The 13,329-nt window shown below is 50.8% G+C and overlaps 5 protein-coding genes across 5 annotated transcripts; all 5 read right to left on the bottom strand.

The window, feature by feature from the left end:
• Positions 1–1,196: 1,196 nt before the first annotated feature.
• CTAM01_09081 (TRI11) lies at positions 1,197–2,681 on the bottom strand (the record flags this gene model as incomplete). Its single annotated transcript, XM_060525101.1, has 3 exons — positions 1,197–1,455; positions 1,540–2,189; positions 2,253–2,681. The coding sequence occupies 3 exons, from the start codon at positions 2,679–2,681 to the stop codon at positions 1,197–1,199; spliced, it is 1,338 nt and encodes a 445-aa protein (XP_060380283.1).
• Positions 2,682–3,876: 1,195 nt separating this feature from the next.
• On the bottom strand, positions 3,877–4,497 carry CTAM01_09080 (uncharacterized protein; the record flags this gene model as incomplete). Its single annotated transcript, XM_060525100.1, has 2 exons — positions 3,877–3,997; positions 4,139–4,497. The coding sequence occupies 2 exons, from the start codon at positions 4,495–4,497 to the stop codon at positions 3,877–3,879; spliced, it is 480 nt and encodes a 159-aa protein (XP_060380282.1).
• A 1,260-nt stretch (positions 4,498–5,757) lies between these two features.
• CTAM01_09079 (glycosyltransferase family 2) lies at positions 5,758–7,320 on the bottom strand (the record flags this gene model as incomplete). Its single annotated transcript, XM_060525099.1, has 1 exon — positions 5,758–7,320. The coding sequence occupies one exon, from the start codon at positions 7,318–7,320 to the stop codon at positions 5,758–5,760; it is 1,563 nt and encodes a 520-aa protein (XP_060380281.1).
• A 720-nt stretch (positions 7,321–8,040) lies between these two features.
• Positions 8,041–10,151, bottom strand: CTAM01_09078 (uncharacterized protein; the record flags this gene model as incomplete). Its single annotated transcript, XM_060525098.1, has 6 exons — positions 8,041–8,441; positions 8,501–8,821; positions 8,881–9,232; positions 9,287–9,393; positions 9,454–9,818; positions 9,874–10,151. The coding sequence occupies 6 exons, from the start codon at positions 10,149–10,151 to the stop codon at positions 8,041–8,043; spliced, it is 1,824 nt and encodes a 607-aa protein (XP_060380280.1).
• Positions 10,152–11,604: 1,453 nt separating this feature from the next.
• CTAM01_09077 (zinc-binding dehydrogenase) lies at positions 11,605–12,674 on the bottom strand (the record flags this gene model as incomplete). The annotated part of the gene is made up of 2 exons (XM_060525097.1): positions 11,605–11,847; positions 11,913–12,674. The coding sequence occupies 2 exons, from the start codon at positions 12,672–12,674 to the stop codon at positions 11,605–11,607; spliced, it is 1,005 nt and encodes a 334-aa protein (XP_060380279.1).
• Between the last annotated feature and the right edge of the window lie 655 nt (positions 12,675–13,329).

The raw sequence follows: 13,329 nt of genomic DNA, 5'->3' as shown, positions 1-13,329 counted from the left end.
TTGTCCAGAGGGAACGGACTTTTAGACGTGGAGGGGCCCATATCCAGATTATATGAAATACCTAGCGGGAGTCAATCCCATCTGCAAGATTTTTTTCGCATCCCTAGGGCGAGACCGGAGGACTGGGCACTAGACAATGGCATCATTGGGCTAGTTCGCGGGGCGTTCCTGGGTAGTGTGGGGGCATGAGGGGCGAAGATGAGAGCTTGCAGCAGATCGTGAAGCTGGGCGCTCTCACCGAGCTTGGCCGCGCTTCACCTCTTCACCTCGGTCTGCTTTCGGTCTGGATGTAGTCCTCTGCCACGTTGATACGATGACCACATGCTGTGAGGGTCTTGATGGCACTTCAAACGTGTCGCATTTGACACAACGCATCAACAAGAATAGACACGAAGCTTCAGAAGCTATCCCATCTCCGGTCTCGCAGAAAAGCTTTGAGAAATGGAGCGATGGCAATTCCAGGTACGTAAAAATTCTTCCCAAGTTGGCCGAGGCGGGCGGGTCCGGGGTCGCGGAGGACGGGGTGCTGTGGGCCCCATCCAATTTGCGCCGGCGGTACGGAGGTACAAAGCGCGGTAGCGCGGTATGTGGCGGGCCCGATTCCACTCATTTCAGCACCCATTAGACTTGTGAGTGGCTAGAAGCGCCGGTTGCAATCTGCGAACAGGGAGGCGAACGCATGAGTCGTTCATCTGAAAATCTTCTACAATTCTTCTGGAAGAATAGCGAGAGAAAAACTTGCGCCGAGCTAGTAATGCCCGTGACAAAGGGCACTTGCAAGAAAGGGTCCATCCCCACGTGCTGCCTCCCGAGGGACCTGGCCAAGACGGGATCTTACTTGCAAGACCGGGAGAGGGACGAGGGGTTCTCGATAATGATGGGAACTGATAGCATAGTTGATAGGAAGCCCTGGCGTCCCTCTGCGTCACACAGATCGATGTAAGTAGAGGTCCAAATTGATCAACATCTTCAAGATCTACCAAACGGTGGGAAACCTGCCAAACACCGCGTCGCGGCAACCGATCCGGGTATGGCATTCTAAAAACGCAACCGCCGTAAGTCAATTACTCCAAAATTCTGCCCACTTCTCAATGACCGCCTCGAATTGCGCGATCCGGAAACCCCGAACCAGACTACTGCGTACGCAACCACAAACCACACACTGATTCTTTCTTTCTAATCACCGGCGCATCAGGTCAGGGCAGAGTTACCTCGCACTTGTGCCCGACAGGGCTGATCATGAAGAAATTCTCCATCTCCATCATCTCATCCGTCATCCCGCGCGCCATCTTCAGACCCCTGCACTCCCGAAAGAGCACGGCCACACCTAGTCTAAGTTCCATTCTCGCGAGCTCTACGCCCAGGCAGATCCGTGAGCCCGCGCCCCAAGGCGAGAAGAGAAGTTTCTGGTTCGGCGTGAGTTTGGTTTGGTCCATGAATCGTGTCTCGTCGAAGCTTTTGTCACGTCAGCTGGTTGCTTCTTTTCGACGCCGTTCCGTCGCAACACCATATTCGTAAATTAATCAGGGAGAGCCTTACCGTAGGGGATCCGGCCACACCTCCGGACCCCGATGAAGCGTGTACGCCTGCGTCTCCACAGTCACGCCGCCGGGGACAAAGTAGCCCCCAAGCGTGGCGCCGCCCGCCGGCACCGACCTCGACAGTTGTCCCTGGACAGCGCCGTATAGCCTCAACGTCTCGTCAATCACGGCGTTGAGCAGCGGAAGCTTTTCAAGCCCATGATCGTCGAAATCGAGAGTCAACCCCGCGACCTCATCTTCCAATTTGACTTTCAACTCAGGTCGCGTTATGACCGCCCAAACTAGGTACGCCAGCGTGATGGAAGTTGTGTCCGAGCCGCCAATGATCATGCTCCGGCTTTCTCTCTGCACCATTTCTTCCGTTAACTTCGCATTGCCGCCCTTCTCTTTTTCTTCTTTGCTGCTGATATCGTCTGCGTCGAGAGCATTCAGCAAGGTCGCGAACAGAGTCCTGTTACGATCGCTGTTCTGGCGGAGGCTCTCAAGCGCGCGATTACCGTAGCTGTCAAGGACGGCTTGTGCGTCGACGAGATCTGTCGAGAATTTGAGGAGTGGCATATGAGAGCGGACGAGGTGCAGCCAGGGCAGCTCATAACGCGTGATGTTTTGGACCGATATAAGCTCCAGCATCTTCATGTAGTCGTTTTTCTTTCATCTTGTCGTTAGTGTACTGGCCAGCAAAACGTACGAGGGAATTGAGTAACATCATACCTCGCCCAGTTCGAGCATATTGAAAGACTCCCCGAAGCACAAATGAGCCACGACATCAGTCGCCATCATGGTGAACCACTTCAAGACATCCGAGCACCCACCCCCCTCAGCCTCTGCACGTATCTTGCCTACCGCTGCATTCACCTTCTCTCTAACGACGCCCTCCCACTCTTTCCTGAGCGAAGCCTTCGTAAAGACCCTGCCGAGTAGTCTCCTGCGGATAGCATGTTTCCTCGGATCACGCATCGCAAAAATACTCGGCTCGCCCCCGTCAGGCGAGTTAGACTCCTCGTACCACGGCGCCTTGAGGAAGCCGCCCCCGATGCGGTGGATTGCGGAAAAGCCAGCTGGGTCTGCGACGGCTACTTCGTGGGGAGAGATGCGAACGATAGGGCCGTGGCTGGCGTGCAGCGCGTGGACATAGTACATCCGGCGGCCAGTGAGGACGTGGTATTTGAGAGGTAGGTGGGTGAGGAGAGTATGCCATGGGCCTGGGATGTGTCGAAGGGGATTGATGAAGGCTGTGTGGATTGTCTGGATGAATTAGTTGCTGGGCACTGAATGAAGATAGCACAGCATTTCTTGCAAGATCATCGTAGGATAGAGGCTCTACTGATTGGATAGGCATCTATCCGCTGTCTGTTATTTGAAGACAATGCTTACATAGGTAATGAGGATCAGGATTAAACCTATGGCAGCATAACCCATTCCAACATGGTTCGTGAGGTCTGTGGATAGCATCATTATAATATGTGCAGAGCTCTTCATACACGGAACTGACTGGAGGAGGCAAATGGAGTTTGGGTAGATGATGGAGATTGGGCTCACACAATCATGTTATCCAAGAACGTCGCGGAAGATGAGAATGCGAGTGGAGGATTAGAGTGCACCAAGGCATCCCTTCTCAGCTTTTGACTTTTTTCGCTATCGTTCTCGCTCACTGTTCCGCCGAAACTTTGCCTAAAAAAGAGAGGAGGAACAAGACAACCTGTGATGAAGTAATCTTCCCCTCAGTGTCTGGTCTCGATGAAAGCATAAAGTGAGCACGTAAGAAAACGGGATATCATTCAAAGTTTGAACCTTGCCATGATTGTCCAATCTGCTGTTAGGGGTCCAATATTTGAGTTGGAAGTACTACTCTGGAGTTTTGCATACTACCTTACGCCAATATCACTAATCAAGTCATCCCCGACTTGGATTTGTCGAAATAAGATATCTAATCATATGCTCGAGAAAAGCAATGGTCAGTTGACTTCTTGCTCATTACAACACAAGTCTGGCTGCGGAGGCTTGAATTCTCTCTGGATTGACGGGCATCGGAAATACTTCGTAACCAGATAGTTTACGTCGCCCGACTCAATTGGCACCGAGAATGAAGTGAAGTCCAACAAAGCTAATCAGAGCCCAGTGTTGCTGCCTATATATGCAGCCGACTATTTTGAGGAAAGGGAAAATTTTACACCGATCTCTACATCTATAGAGTGTGGGATGAGGTGTAAATCTAACACCCCGCCAGGCTGCCATACGTCTGCTCAGGTCTGCCAGTGAAACTCGAGCTAAGTTTGCATCTCCCACGATGAGAGATACGCTCAAGGAATATCCTGTATCTTGTTTTGTGAACCCCTCAAAGGCGCCGAGACCCGCTACCCTCCTCAAGATCCCGAGCTTCCATTTGTGGCTCATCGCCATCGCTAAGTGGTGTATACTCGGAAACGGTAGACGAGAAGAAGCCAGTCTTGGAGACACTACGGCAGTGGGGACATTCGCAGCTGCGACTGACGAGAAAATGAAGAGCCTGCGGTAGGACAATGTACAAATGGACGCCCCTAAAGAAAATTGTCAGCCTTGAGAAGCTCGGTCAACTCCGAGACAAGAGGAGTACTTACAAGTCAAACATCATGAATACAGTGCAATACGTTCCCAGCACAATGAGTGGCTCGTGCCACGGATCCGTCAGGAGAATCCAACTCGGGATCAGGAACGAGAGGTGGAAGACCGCGAGGAGGCAGTCGGCCCAGAAGATATTGGATTCGGAGAGGGCTTGGATCGGTGAGCCGAGAGCTGCGACGGCATCGCGGTTGAGGACAAAGAGGCCAAGGAGGGCCGAGGCGGCGAGTGGGAGGAGACCCAAGGCCGGGAAGGCTCGCTCGGATGCTATCCCGTGGGCGATGAGGAGGATCAAGGCTGGTGGGAAGGCAATTATCTCGAGACGCCGGAGGGTGACGATTCTGGCTGCTGAGGACATCTTGGCTTTGGTGATGTATGTGTTTGGTTGTTGTTGATTGCTTTGATCGTTTTACGGGATGAAGATCCTAGACCAAAATTTGAGGATTAGATTCTTGGTAATACGAGTAGACTTATATTAAGATCAGGTCCTTAAGGTGGTGCCTAAAACCTGTCCTCATTTGGAGTGACAAGAGATATGTTACATGCACGTATCAAGCCAAGTGCAAAGCCACACACAACCAACGGCCTGGAATAGGAATTCCGGTGTGGTACAAGAAGATCTTATAGGTCCAGCGTCCAAAAAAGCGTTAAGCCACAGGGCTGAATAACATCCCGGAATCCTAAATTGGGGAAGATGGGATGCCTGGACTGCCGATCTACATGGGTCCAAATCCTTCCTAGGCAAACTAACGTGCTTTAGTATGCCGTCCTGCCAAAACAGGCCAATTGGAGGAGAGGTCACTAGGAAGTAGTCGCGCTTTGCCCAGGACACAGATTGTGGCTGCGTCAAGAAGTGAGGCAGACTTGAATGCTGTGCCTGCTGGTTCGAAGGGAGTTTAGTGATGACTTCGACCTGCGCAAGTATGGGGTTTTTACTAGCCACGGGCGTATGTGTTCAGCGCTAGAGGTACCTTGTCATCGACGAAGATGGATTCTTTGGATTCTTTGTGAGTCACAGGTTGGAGAACACAGTATCAATACAATAGTGGACTCCGTCCACAGATAAGGAGAGGATCTATCAGCTTGGTTAACTCGATCCGACGTGGCCTTTTGCAACGTAGAGTGTTGTTTCTGTCTTGCAGCTTCAAAAAAAGTACTTTCATCGTGTAACAACTCTTTCCAAGCAACTCTTAGTTCAAGACACATGTCAAGTAATGAGATCTAGATTCAACGGAAGCAAATAAGCGCTAGATGCGTGAATTCGATTACTCAATTTGCATGGACGGTGTTGCTGCCTAGTCGGGTATTTGCGAAGCCTGGGTTTGTTGTGTGTAAGTATCCTTGCGCTGCTGAACAGGGTGGATTACAAGAGGAATTACAGTACTGAACACGTCACTGAAGATCGGCATACTGGTCAATCAATGAAATCAGCTTAATTCGATCGAATGATACGTAAATGTTGCAACTGGGTATCCCAGAATGAAATCCAAACTCCCCTAACCTCACCTGACTTACTTACTTGAGCAGAGAACCCAACAATAGAAGAAGTAAGTTTAACCAAAACGCCCCAGAAAATCAGTGAATATTCTTGCCCAGCGCGAAGACTCTACCAGTTACCTCATGCAAAGGTAAAGTGCTTATCCAGTTCCTTTCTCAACTCCTTGGACTCCGCGTCGACGGCGTCCAAGTTTCTGCCCAGCCAGGCACAATCCCAAAACGTAAAGAGCGCCCAAACTTTGATTAGAGAGTGAGCATAAGCAAAGAGAATCTGGCATGGTATCAAGGGGATATCGGAAGGGTGGCGAAGGATGTGTGGCCAGAGCTTGATAGTCTTGGTCCACAGGACCCAAAGCGCAAGCAGACCCATCTCGCTCGTGAAAACACCCCTGGTATGCCATGAAAGATACAGAGACACGAAGAGAGTTGCGTCCCAGAACAAAGCAAAGTTGAAGAGCGCCGCTGCGTATACCGCCACGTAGGTATATGGCATTCTCCAGGTGTAAACGTCGCTGACACGCCTCAACATGCACGGGTTGCTTCGGAACGTCGTCCTAGCCCAGCGAACTAGCTGGCCCCGGAACTTGACGGCATTCTCGTCGCCCAGCGACGTCTCGACCACGCTATCTTCGGTCTGCTGGAACTTGACTTTCCAGCCATGTCGGTAGGCTTCGCGGGTGAGAAAGTTATCGTCGTCGGGGCCAAGCCCTTTACCGCCGAAAAGGCCAAAGAAAAAACGCTCCCTGCAGAATCTGTCCATGAAACCCATTGACTTGAGAAGCTTGGTTCGGTAGGCGGCGGTGCGGCCAGAGACGACAAAGACGCCTCCGTCGATGGCATTGGAGGCGCGTAGCTCCCAGTTATGGCGAAGGAGGTAGAAACATCCGATGAGGTTGACAATAGAGATGACGGACCACTTACCAGGTGTCGTGCGAAGCACGCGCTTGTATGTCGCCACCACGCCCATGTTATTGTCCTCAAAGGGCGCAAGGACCGAGGGTATGAACTCAGTGCTGGGCCAGTAAACGTGGTCGTCGGCGAGGATCGTGAATTCGGTATCGACGTGCGGTACGGCATGAGCCACCTGACGTCGCTTCGAGGGGTGGAGGATGGCACTCACACCGATTCTCGTGGAAGGGTATTGTTTCTTGTAGCGCCTGGCGACTTTCTCGCAGCGACGGCGCATCTTGGCGCCGACGGTGACGATGAGAATGGCTGCTGGTCTGTTCTCAAGTACGGAGATGATGCATTTTACAAACTTTACGTTACCTGGATCAATCGTGGGGAGAATCACTGTGACGTCTCTATTGGTCCATTTTGGCCAGGCCTGAACGGGGGATGGCTCGTATCGCCAGCTTCCCCAGATGTTGCAGAATAGGCGAGTGTAGCGAAGGACGAAGGTGTACTGGAAAATCGTGGCCCAGTCCCCTGCAGTGTAGTCATAAAACGGCGTTGCTAATTTGCTGTAAATCTCCAGCTTCCAAGATAGCAATATGGTAAGAATGAACAAGATGAACTGTTTTGGATTATTTCGAGGGAATCCTAGTATCGTAGTCAGAAGTGAACTGGGGTTGTTTTGGGTTGCAGGACGGACTTGGGCGCCAGAAGCATGCTGTATCGAGTGAACTGATGATACAGAACCTTCTGTGTCAGAACTGTCCGTGTAGTCGTCAGTGTAAGACATTTTGAGTCGTACTATTGATATCGAACAAGTGAGATGAGGATGCTGGGGGATGTATTGACAACTCCAAAATCCGAATGTCTTAGATCAACGACGTTGACCCTAGTTATATGATACAAGTAGCACGATATGGCAGAGACTGAACAAGTCTATTGCGTTGCTAGACATTGGAAACAATGACACACACCTTCGCATCCAGTCTTTGTTGGTGACCGATAATCCTTCGTTCTCTACGAAAGAAACGCTAAGGCAATGCTTACATCGGATTCAATGGAAACAAAACAATAACCTTTGTCAAGGTGCAAATGAATTGGCAAAGAAAACAGGCCAGTAAACCCGAGGGCTGTTCACTGTTCTTAAAGACGATAGCCTTGTTGCGAGTTGTTTCAGAGACAAGGCTATTGTCTCGCCAAGGCTTCGAAGGCGTCGAAGTCTGGAACATCGACTATTGATGGACTACATTGATACTTAGGAACGGGCAAAAGAACAGCACCCCCATGCGCTTCATGGAAGCAAGGTTTTACCTAAGCTGCGGATCTCCCAAGTAAGACTGGAAACTCAAGGCGAAGTCGTTTCATTTGTCATTGAGCATGTCAAATTCTTCCCTACGTCATATGGGAATAGTTAATTGAACAGTATTAGCAAAGTCGGTATCTCAGGTGTGAATAATGGAAGTGAAACATAGTACTCTCGAGAGCCTATATACAATGACTCTCGCTAATCTTAGTGCATCATAGGACGAGCATCCTCTACCATCTCACTTGAGCCAAAATACTTTTCCAGCTCGTTCTCAAGCTCCCTCCCCTCAACGTGACGCATCTCTCTGGCGCGTTTGACAGGGTTGACTTTGTCGGCGTGCGCGCTGGCGAAGATAACATCAAGCTCCTCCAAGCTTCGTCCCTTGGGTTCAGGGAAGAAGAAGTACACGCAGGGGATGATGGCGGCGTTGAAGACCGCAAACATCACATATGTCCGATAGCCCAAGTTTGCAAAAGCAGGGGGTGTGATCATGACAATCAGGAAATTGGAAAGCCAATTGGAGCAGGTGGAAAGGGCGTTGGCTTGGATGCGGATTCGAAGGTTGGTGATCTCGGCAGGATAGAGCCAAGTCATTCCAAGCCAGCCTGCTTGAACATTAGTGTGATATCATAAAGAGGTCTTGGTAATGGTGAGAGGGGCTTACCGATAGCGAAGAATGAGTTGAAGACAAAGAGGAAGACTGTTGCGGTGACACCATAGCGAGTCTCAAGATTGGGGGCTCCATTGTCTGCAACTGTGCCCGTTGAGACAGTGCCAGCCAGGATCGCCATTGATGCCATCATGCCGAATGCGCCGAAAAGCATCAGCTTGCGTCGACCAGTTCTCTCAATTAGTGGTAAAGCAACCAGTGAAGCTAGGAAATACTCGGTGCCATTGAGAGCGGCGAGAAGTCGAGAAAGTTCGGGACCGAACCCAAGAGAATTCTCGAACAAAAAGCCAGCATAGTAAGTAATCAGATTGATACCTGTGAGAACGTGTTAGTCAAAAAGTCTAATAACGGGCAGTTGTCTCGACTGAATCTACCGCAGATCTGCTGGAAGAATTGTGCGGCAATGCCGAGCAGAGTCCTCCTCAAGTTTTGCGAAGGGCCGTTTGTTAGGAGCTCTTTGTACTTGAAGCCCCCACCTTGGCTCTGAACCTCGAGGGCGTCCTGAATGGCTTTGACTTCGAGGGTGACTTCCTCGTCATCAATAGGTTTACCAAGAAGGCGAGACGTCACTTCACGAGCTTCTTCCATACGGCCCTTCATGGCTAGCCAACGGGGCGAGTCTGGAAGGTAGAGGAGTCCAATCATGACGATGATCGTGAAGAATGACTGGAAAGCTACGGGGAACCGCCAGCGGACGGTGCCTTCGAGGAAGTAGAATCCGTAATCCTATTGCAACATTAGTCCGCGTAAATGAGACAGTTGTGGGGCAAGAGAACTTACCACCCAGTATGCAATCATGATACCACCAGAAATGAGAGCGCCAGAGAGCGTGATGAGGAATCCGCGCTGATGAGGTCGAGCGCATTCCGATTGCCACGTTGGGATAGCTGCACTTTGGTTAGGTCATGACCTTAGTAGACAAGAGAAAGGACTGCGAGTGGTCTTACTTGATGTGACCATTCCATTTCCAACCCCTCCAATGATTCTTCCAGCCGAAAACAGTCCGTATTCATGCGCTCCAGCCTGCAGAATTGTGCCAAAGATCATGATTGCACTACCCCAAAACGTGGACGACTTGCGACCCCAGGTCTCTCCGTAGAAGAGGATCAGGAAAGCCCCCAGGAAGCACCCAATCTGATAGACGGCCACGGCTGCAGCTTGCGTGTTCGGGTCACCGGTGCACTGGCTGTAGTCCCGCTGGGTATTTTCGGGGTAGTCGAGCCAGCAAAGGGCGTTTGACTGGTCCAGGGGCGTCATCAAGGTAATGCTCCTCTGAAAGTCATCGAGAGTCAGAAGCGAGCTAAGGACACCTCTGGATACTAGTATTAGAACCTGGTTTCCTAAAGGTTGGAGCGAAAGACACGTACTGATCATAACCAAACATCAAGAAACCGCAAGACGCGATGAATCCAATACTCCAGTTGAGCAGCTTGCCCTCGAGACGTTTCCCGCGGAACCCCCACTCTGGCAGATCGCCCATCTTGGCGAAGAATCCCATCAAGCCTCCAGGCGACTTTGATTTCTGGTCGACGACGCGGTTGCTGTCGACCGATGACGGCGTTCGGCTGCCGCTGTCGCTAGGTTGTTCGCGCTTTTCCTGTTTCTCGGTCATATTGGGCTCAACAGCCGTGCTGTGCTCGGCCATGTTTATTCCTATACCGACCCAAGTCGACAAGTTGGAAATTGCATGTAGTGGTGGACGATCAATCGAACCTTGAAGGTCTTGGGGAAAGCGTGGCTGCAGGATGTACGTCCAGCTTTGTACTTGCTCACTTCTGACTCACGGCTTAGCGTCTTGACCAACATCGTTGGCCACCGATGAGACGGTACTTGGTAAAGGATGACTTGGCTGAGGTCATATTGAGAGTTGGGAAAGCTGACAGACGAACAAGAGACATCGATATGGAGACTTTGCGTCTTGGAACAGCGCTACCCACATCTTTCCCCGGGTGAATGTTTTGGGTGTTGGTGGTTAAGCGCCATTGGTTGATTTCTCTAGCCAACTGCAGGAAACGGCCCGATGCCATGTCGTCGGTTGACTGGCCAAATCTCTTTCATAATGCTACTTTCGTTTCAATGATTGCGAATTTTGACGTTTCCTTTTCTCCTTTTTCGCCATCCTTCGGAGAGGCAGATGCAGATCTAGACAGGCCTGTGAAGATAGTTAAGCTCTTCGACAACGACGAGCTCTGGTCAATCTCTGAAATACAATAGGTGAAATGACTCGAATACTAGAGAACATGTCTTCATGATATCAGTCGATAGCCAGCTGACTTCCGGCAGTGGATCGCGAAAATCATCGCCGAGCCCGAAGAGCCAACATCCTCCCGCACGGGTTGCCTAATAGAGTAAGCCGAGGCTGGGCGGCCCAAAACTTTTCTTCCTTTGACCTGGACAAAAAATAATTGCAGCAAGCTGAAAGGTTATGGGAAGAGTAAGACCCTTTTTTAGTCTTGGTGTTGTCTTGGTCGTCGCTTGGTGTTTCTCGGCGGGCAAGGGTTCGCTTGCGGAAATGACGTTGGCCAAGTTTTAAGCTTAAATCGCTAGTCGGTTGATGTTGGACTATTTGATACCCACGGGGTTCTTGAGTCTCTCCACTTCCATGTCAGCAGCTGCGGAACCTCGAATTTGGCGAGCCTTGAGCCAAAGCACTTGGGCGGTTTTGTTTCCGAGGGTAAACATACACGGCGTGATCTGCGAGAAACGGAAAAACCTTGTTCGACCGGCAATGAATGTCGTATCTAGACAACCCGGTCTTGGGGAGCCGAACTCATTTCGACTCTCCAGCAACTTCGTGTCTCACGTCAAGTATGAGCCAAAAACAGTACTCAATCTCAGCTTTCGAAAACAGACTGATATCGAATCTCCGCTCGTGATGGACGGGACTTTTTATCCCACAGTTTGCAGTGAGCCGGCCTAGACTTGCACTCGTGAAGCAAAGAAGAGCGGGTGGAGTAAGAACTCCTTCTGCGACATAACCTGAGTTGCGTAGCCGCCATTATTTGAAACGACTCAGCTAGCAATGGAACCAAATTTTGCACGAGAGATATTATCAGTCATAACTTCTCATTCTCACTTAAACGTTACGATATGGTTCATTAAAGCTTAAGAATAGCCTTTCCGAAGTTCTTTCCGGTAAGCATGCCGATCAAACCATCAGCAGCGTTGTCGATGCCCTCAGACAGCCACTTCTGCAAGTTCTCCTGGTGATCCTTGAAGTGGGCGGGGCCAAATTTGGGGTTACCCACGAGGAAACCTTGGAGGGTGATCTGCTTGGTAACGAGCTGCATCAAGCCGTTGATGCCCTTTTGTTGATCGGCAGGGGTGTTGTAGTTTGAGATCTGTCCACGCATTAGCGTACTATTCAAGTCCATGTAGGTATCAAAGTCTCAATTCCACTACTTACCATGCCACAGACAGCGATGCGGCCCTCGGTGTTCATGCTGGTGAGGGCAGCCTCGAGGTGATCTCCACCGACGTTCTCAAAGTAAATGTCTATTCCGTTGGGAGCCAACTTGGGAAGAGCCTCGGCGGGCTTCTCCTTCTTGTAGTTGAATCCGGCATCGAAGCCAAGCTCCTTGGTGATGAAGTCAAGCTTCTCATCTGAACCGACGGAACCGATCACGGTAAGTCCCTCCCGCTTGGCAATCTGACCGACGAGCTGGCCGACAGCACCCGCAGCCGAGCTAACAAAGATGGTCTCGCCCTTCTTCGGCTGTCCAATCTTGTGCAGGCCGGACCAGGCGGTCAGACCCGGCATTCCGAGAGGTCCAAGGAAGAGCCCAAGGTCCAGGTTGTGGGGGTTCTGCACCTTGCGGCCTTGCTGCAGGATCTGAGGTGTGACGCGGGCGTACTGAGCGATGGGAGTGTGGGAGTAGACGAGGTCGCCCTCCGCAAAGTCGGAGCTGTTGCTCTTGAGAACCTTGCCGATTGTGCTGTTGGTGACGGGCCCGTCGAGCTCGAAGGCGGGGGAGTATGATTTTTTGCCGGCGTCGCGCATGCGGCCACGCTGGTAGGGGTCGAAGGAGGCATAGAGAACCTCGATGACCAGGCCGCCCTCGGGAGCATCGTTAAGGTCAAGAGGGCGGTCCTCGATGGTGAGGTGCTCCCCTGCTACCGGGAGACCGGTGGGGATCTTCTTAAAAATGAGGGTCTTGTTTTGGGTCATGGTGAATGATGTGGGTTGGAGGAGCTTCTTAGATGAAGTCTGGTGAGTGGTCTTGGATTGTGAGCTTGAGGATGGTCCAAAAGCCAGTAATTAGTGTCTGATAACTAGGAGACCGGACTTCAAGAAATAGTCTTTCAATTAAAGCTGCATTGACGTAGTTGTGGGCAGAAAGTTGTGCCGAGGTATGTGAGCTGTGATTTGTAAGGATATTAACGCCGATAAAGAGAGCCAACCCCGCGCGTTCCACGCCTCACCCCGCCTTTTCTCGACTACAATGCTTTGGACAGTTACACGCGAGTAAGGTGCAGTAAATATGACGTGCTGTTGCTTAATCATCACAAAAACTATCGTACGACAACGGCGATAATGACAATCCATGGCAAATCGCCACAGACTGGTCTTCGAGATGAATGAGGCTATTCGCAAACCAGCTGACCGATGATGAAGTCTGCGAATTGGAGCCGACTGTGATTCGTCTGGGTACTTGGCTGGCTGACATGTCATGTCAGCACTCTAAGATCATACCCTGCCCTCTTACGTCGCATCTCTACCGAGTTCTGGCAGCTCGTTAGCGCATTTATATTCCAAGGTGTAGTGCTTGGAGGTTTTTTTTGTATTGTTGATTTGTTAGATAGGATAAAAAATCAAAACAAGG

The sequence above is a fragment of the Colletotrichum tamarilloi genome, assembly GCF_030869305.1.
Source record: "Colletotrichum tamarilloi strain Tom-12 chromosome Unknown Scaffold_34.1, whole genome shotgun sequence".
NCBI classification, from domain to species: Eukaryota; Fungi; Ascomycota; class Sordariomycetes; order Glomerellales; family Glomerellaceae; genus Colletotrichum; species Colletotrichum tamarilloi.
Note: the sequence above shows the minus strand (reverse complement) of the source record. Positions and strands in the feature narration are given on the sequence as shown.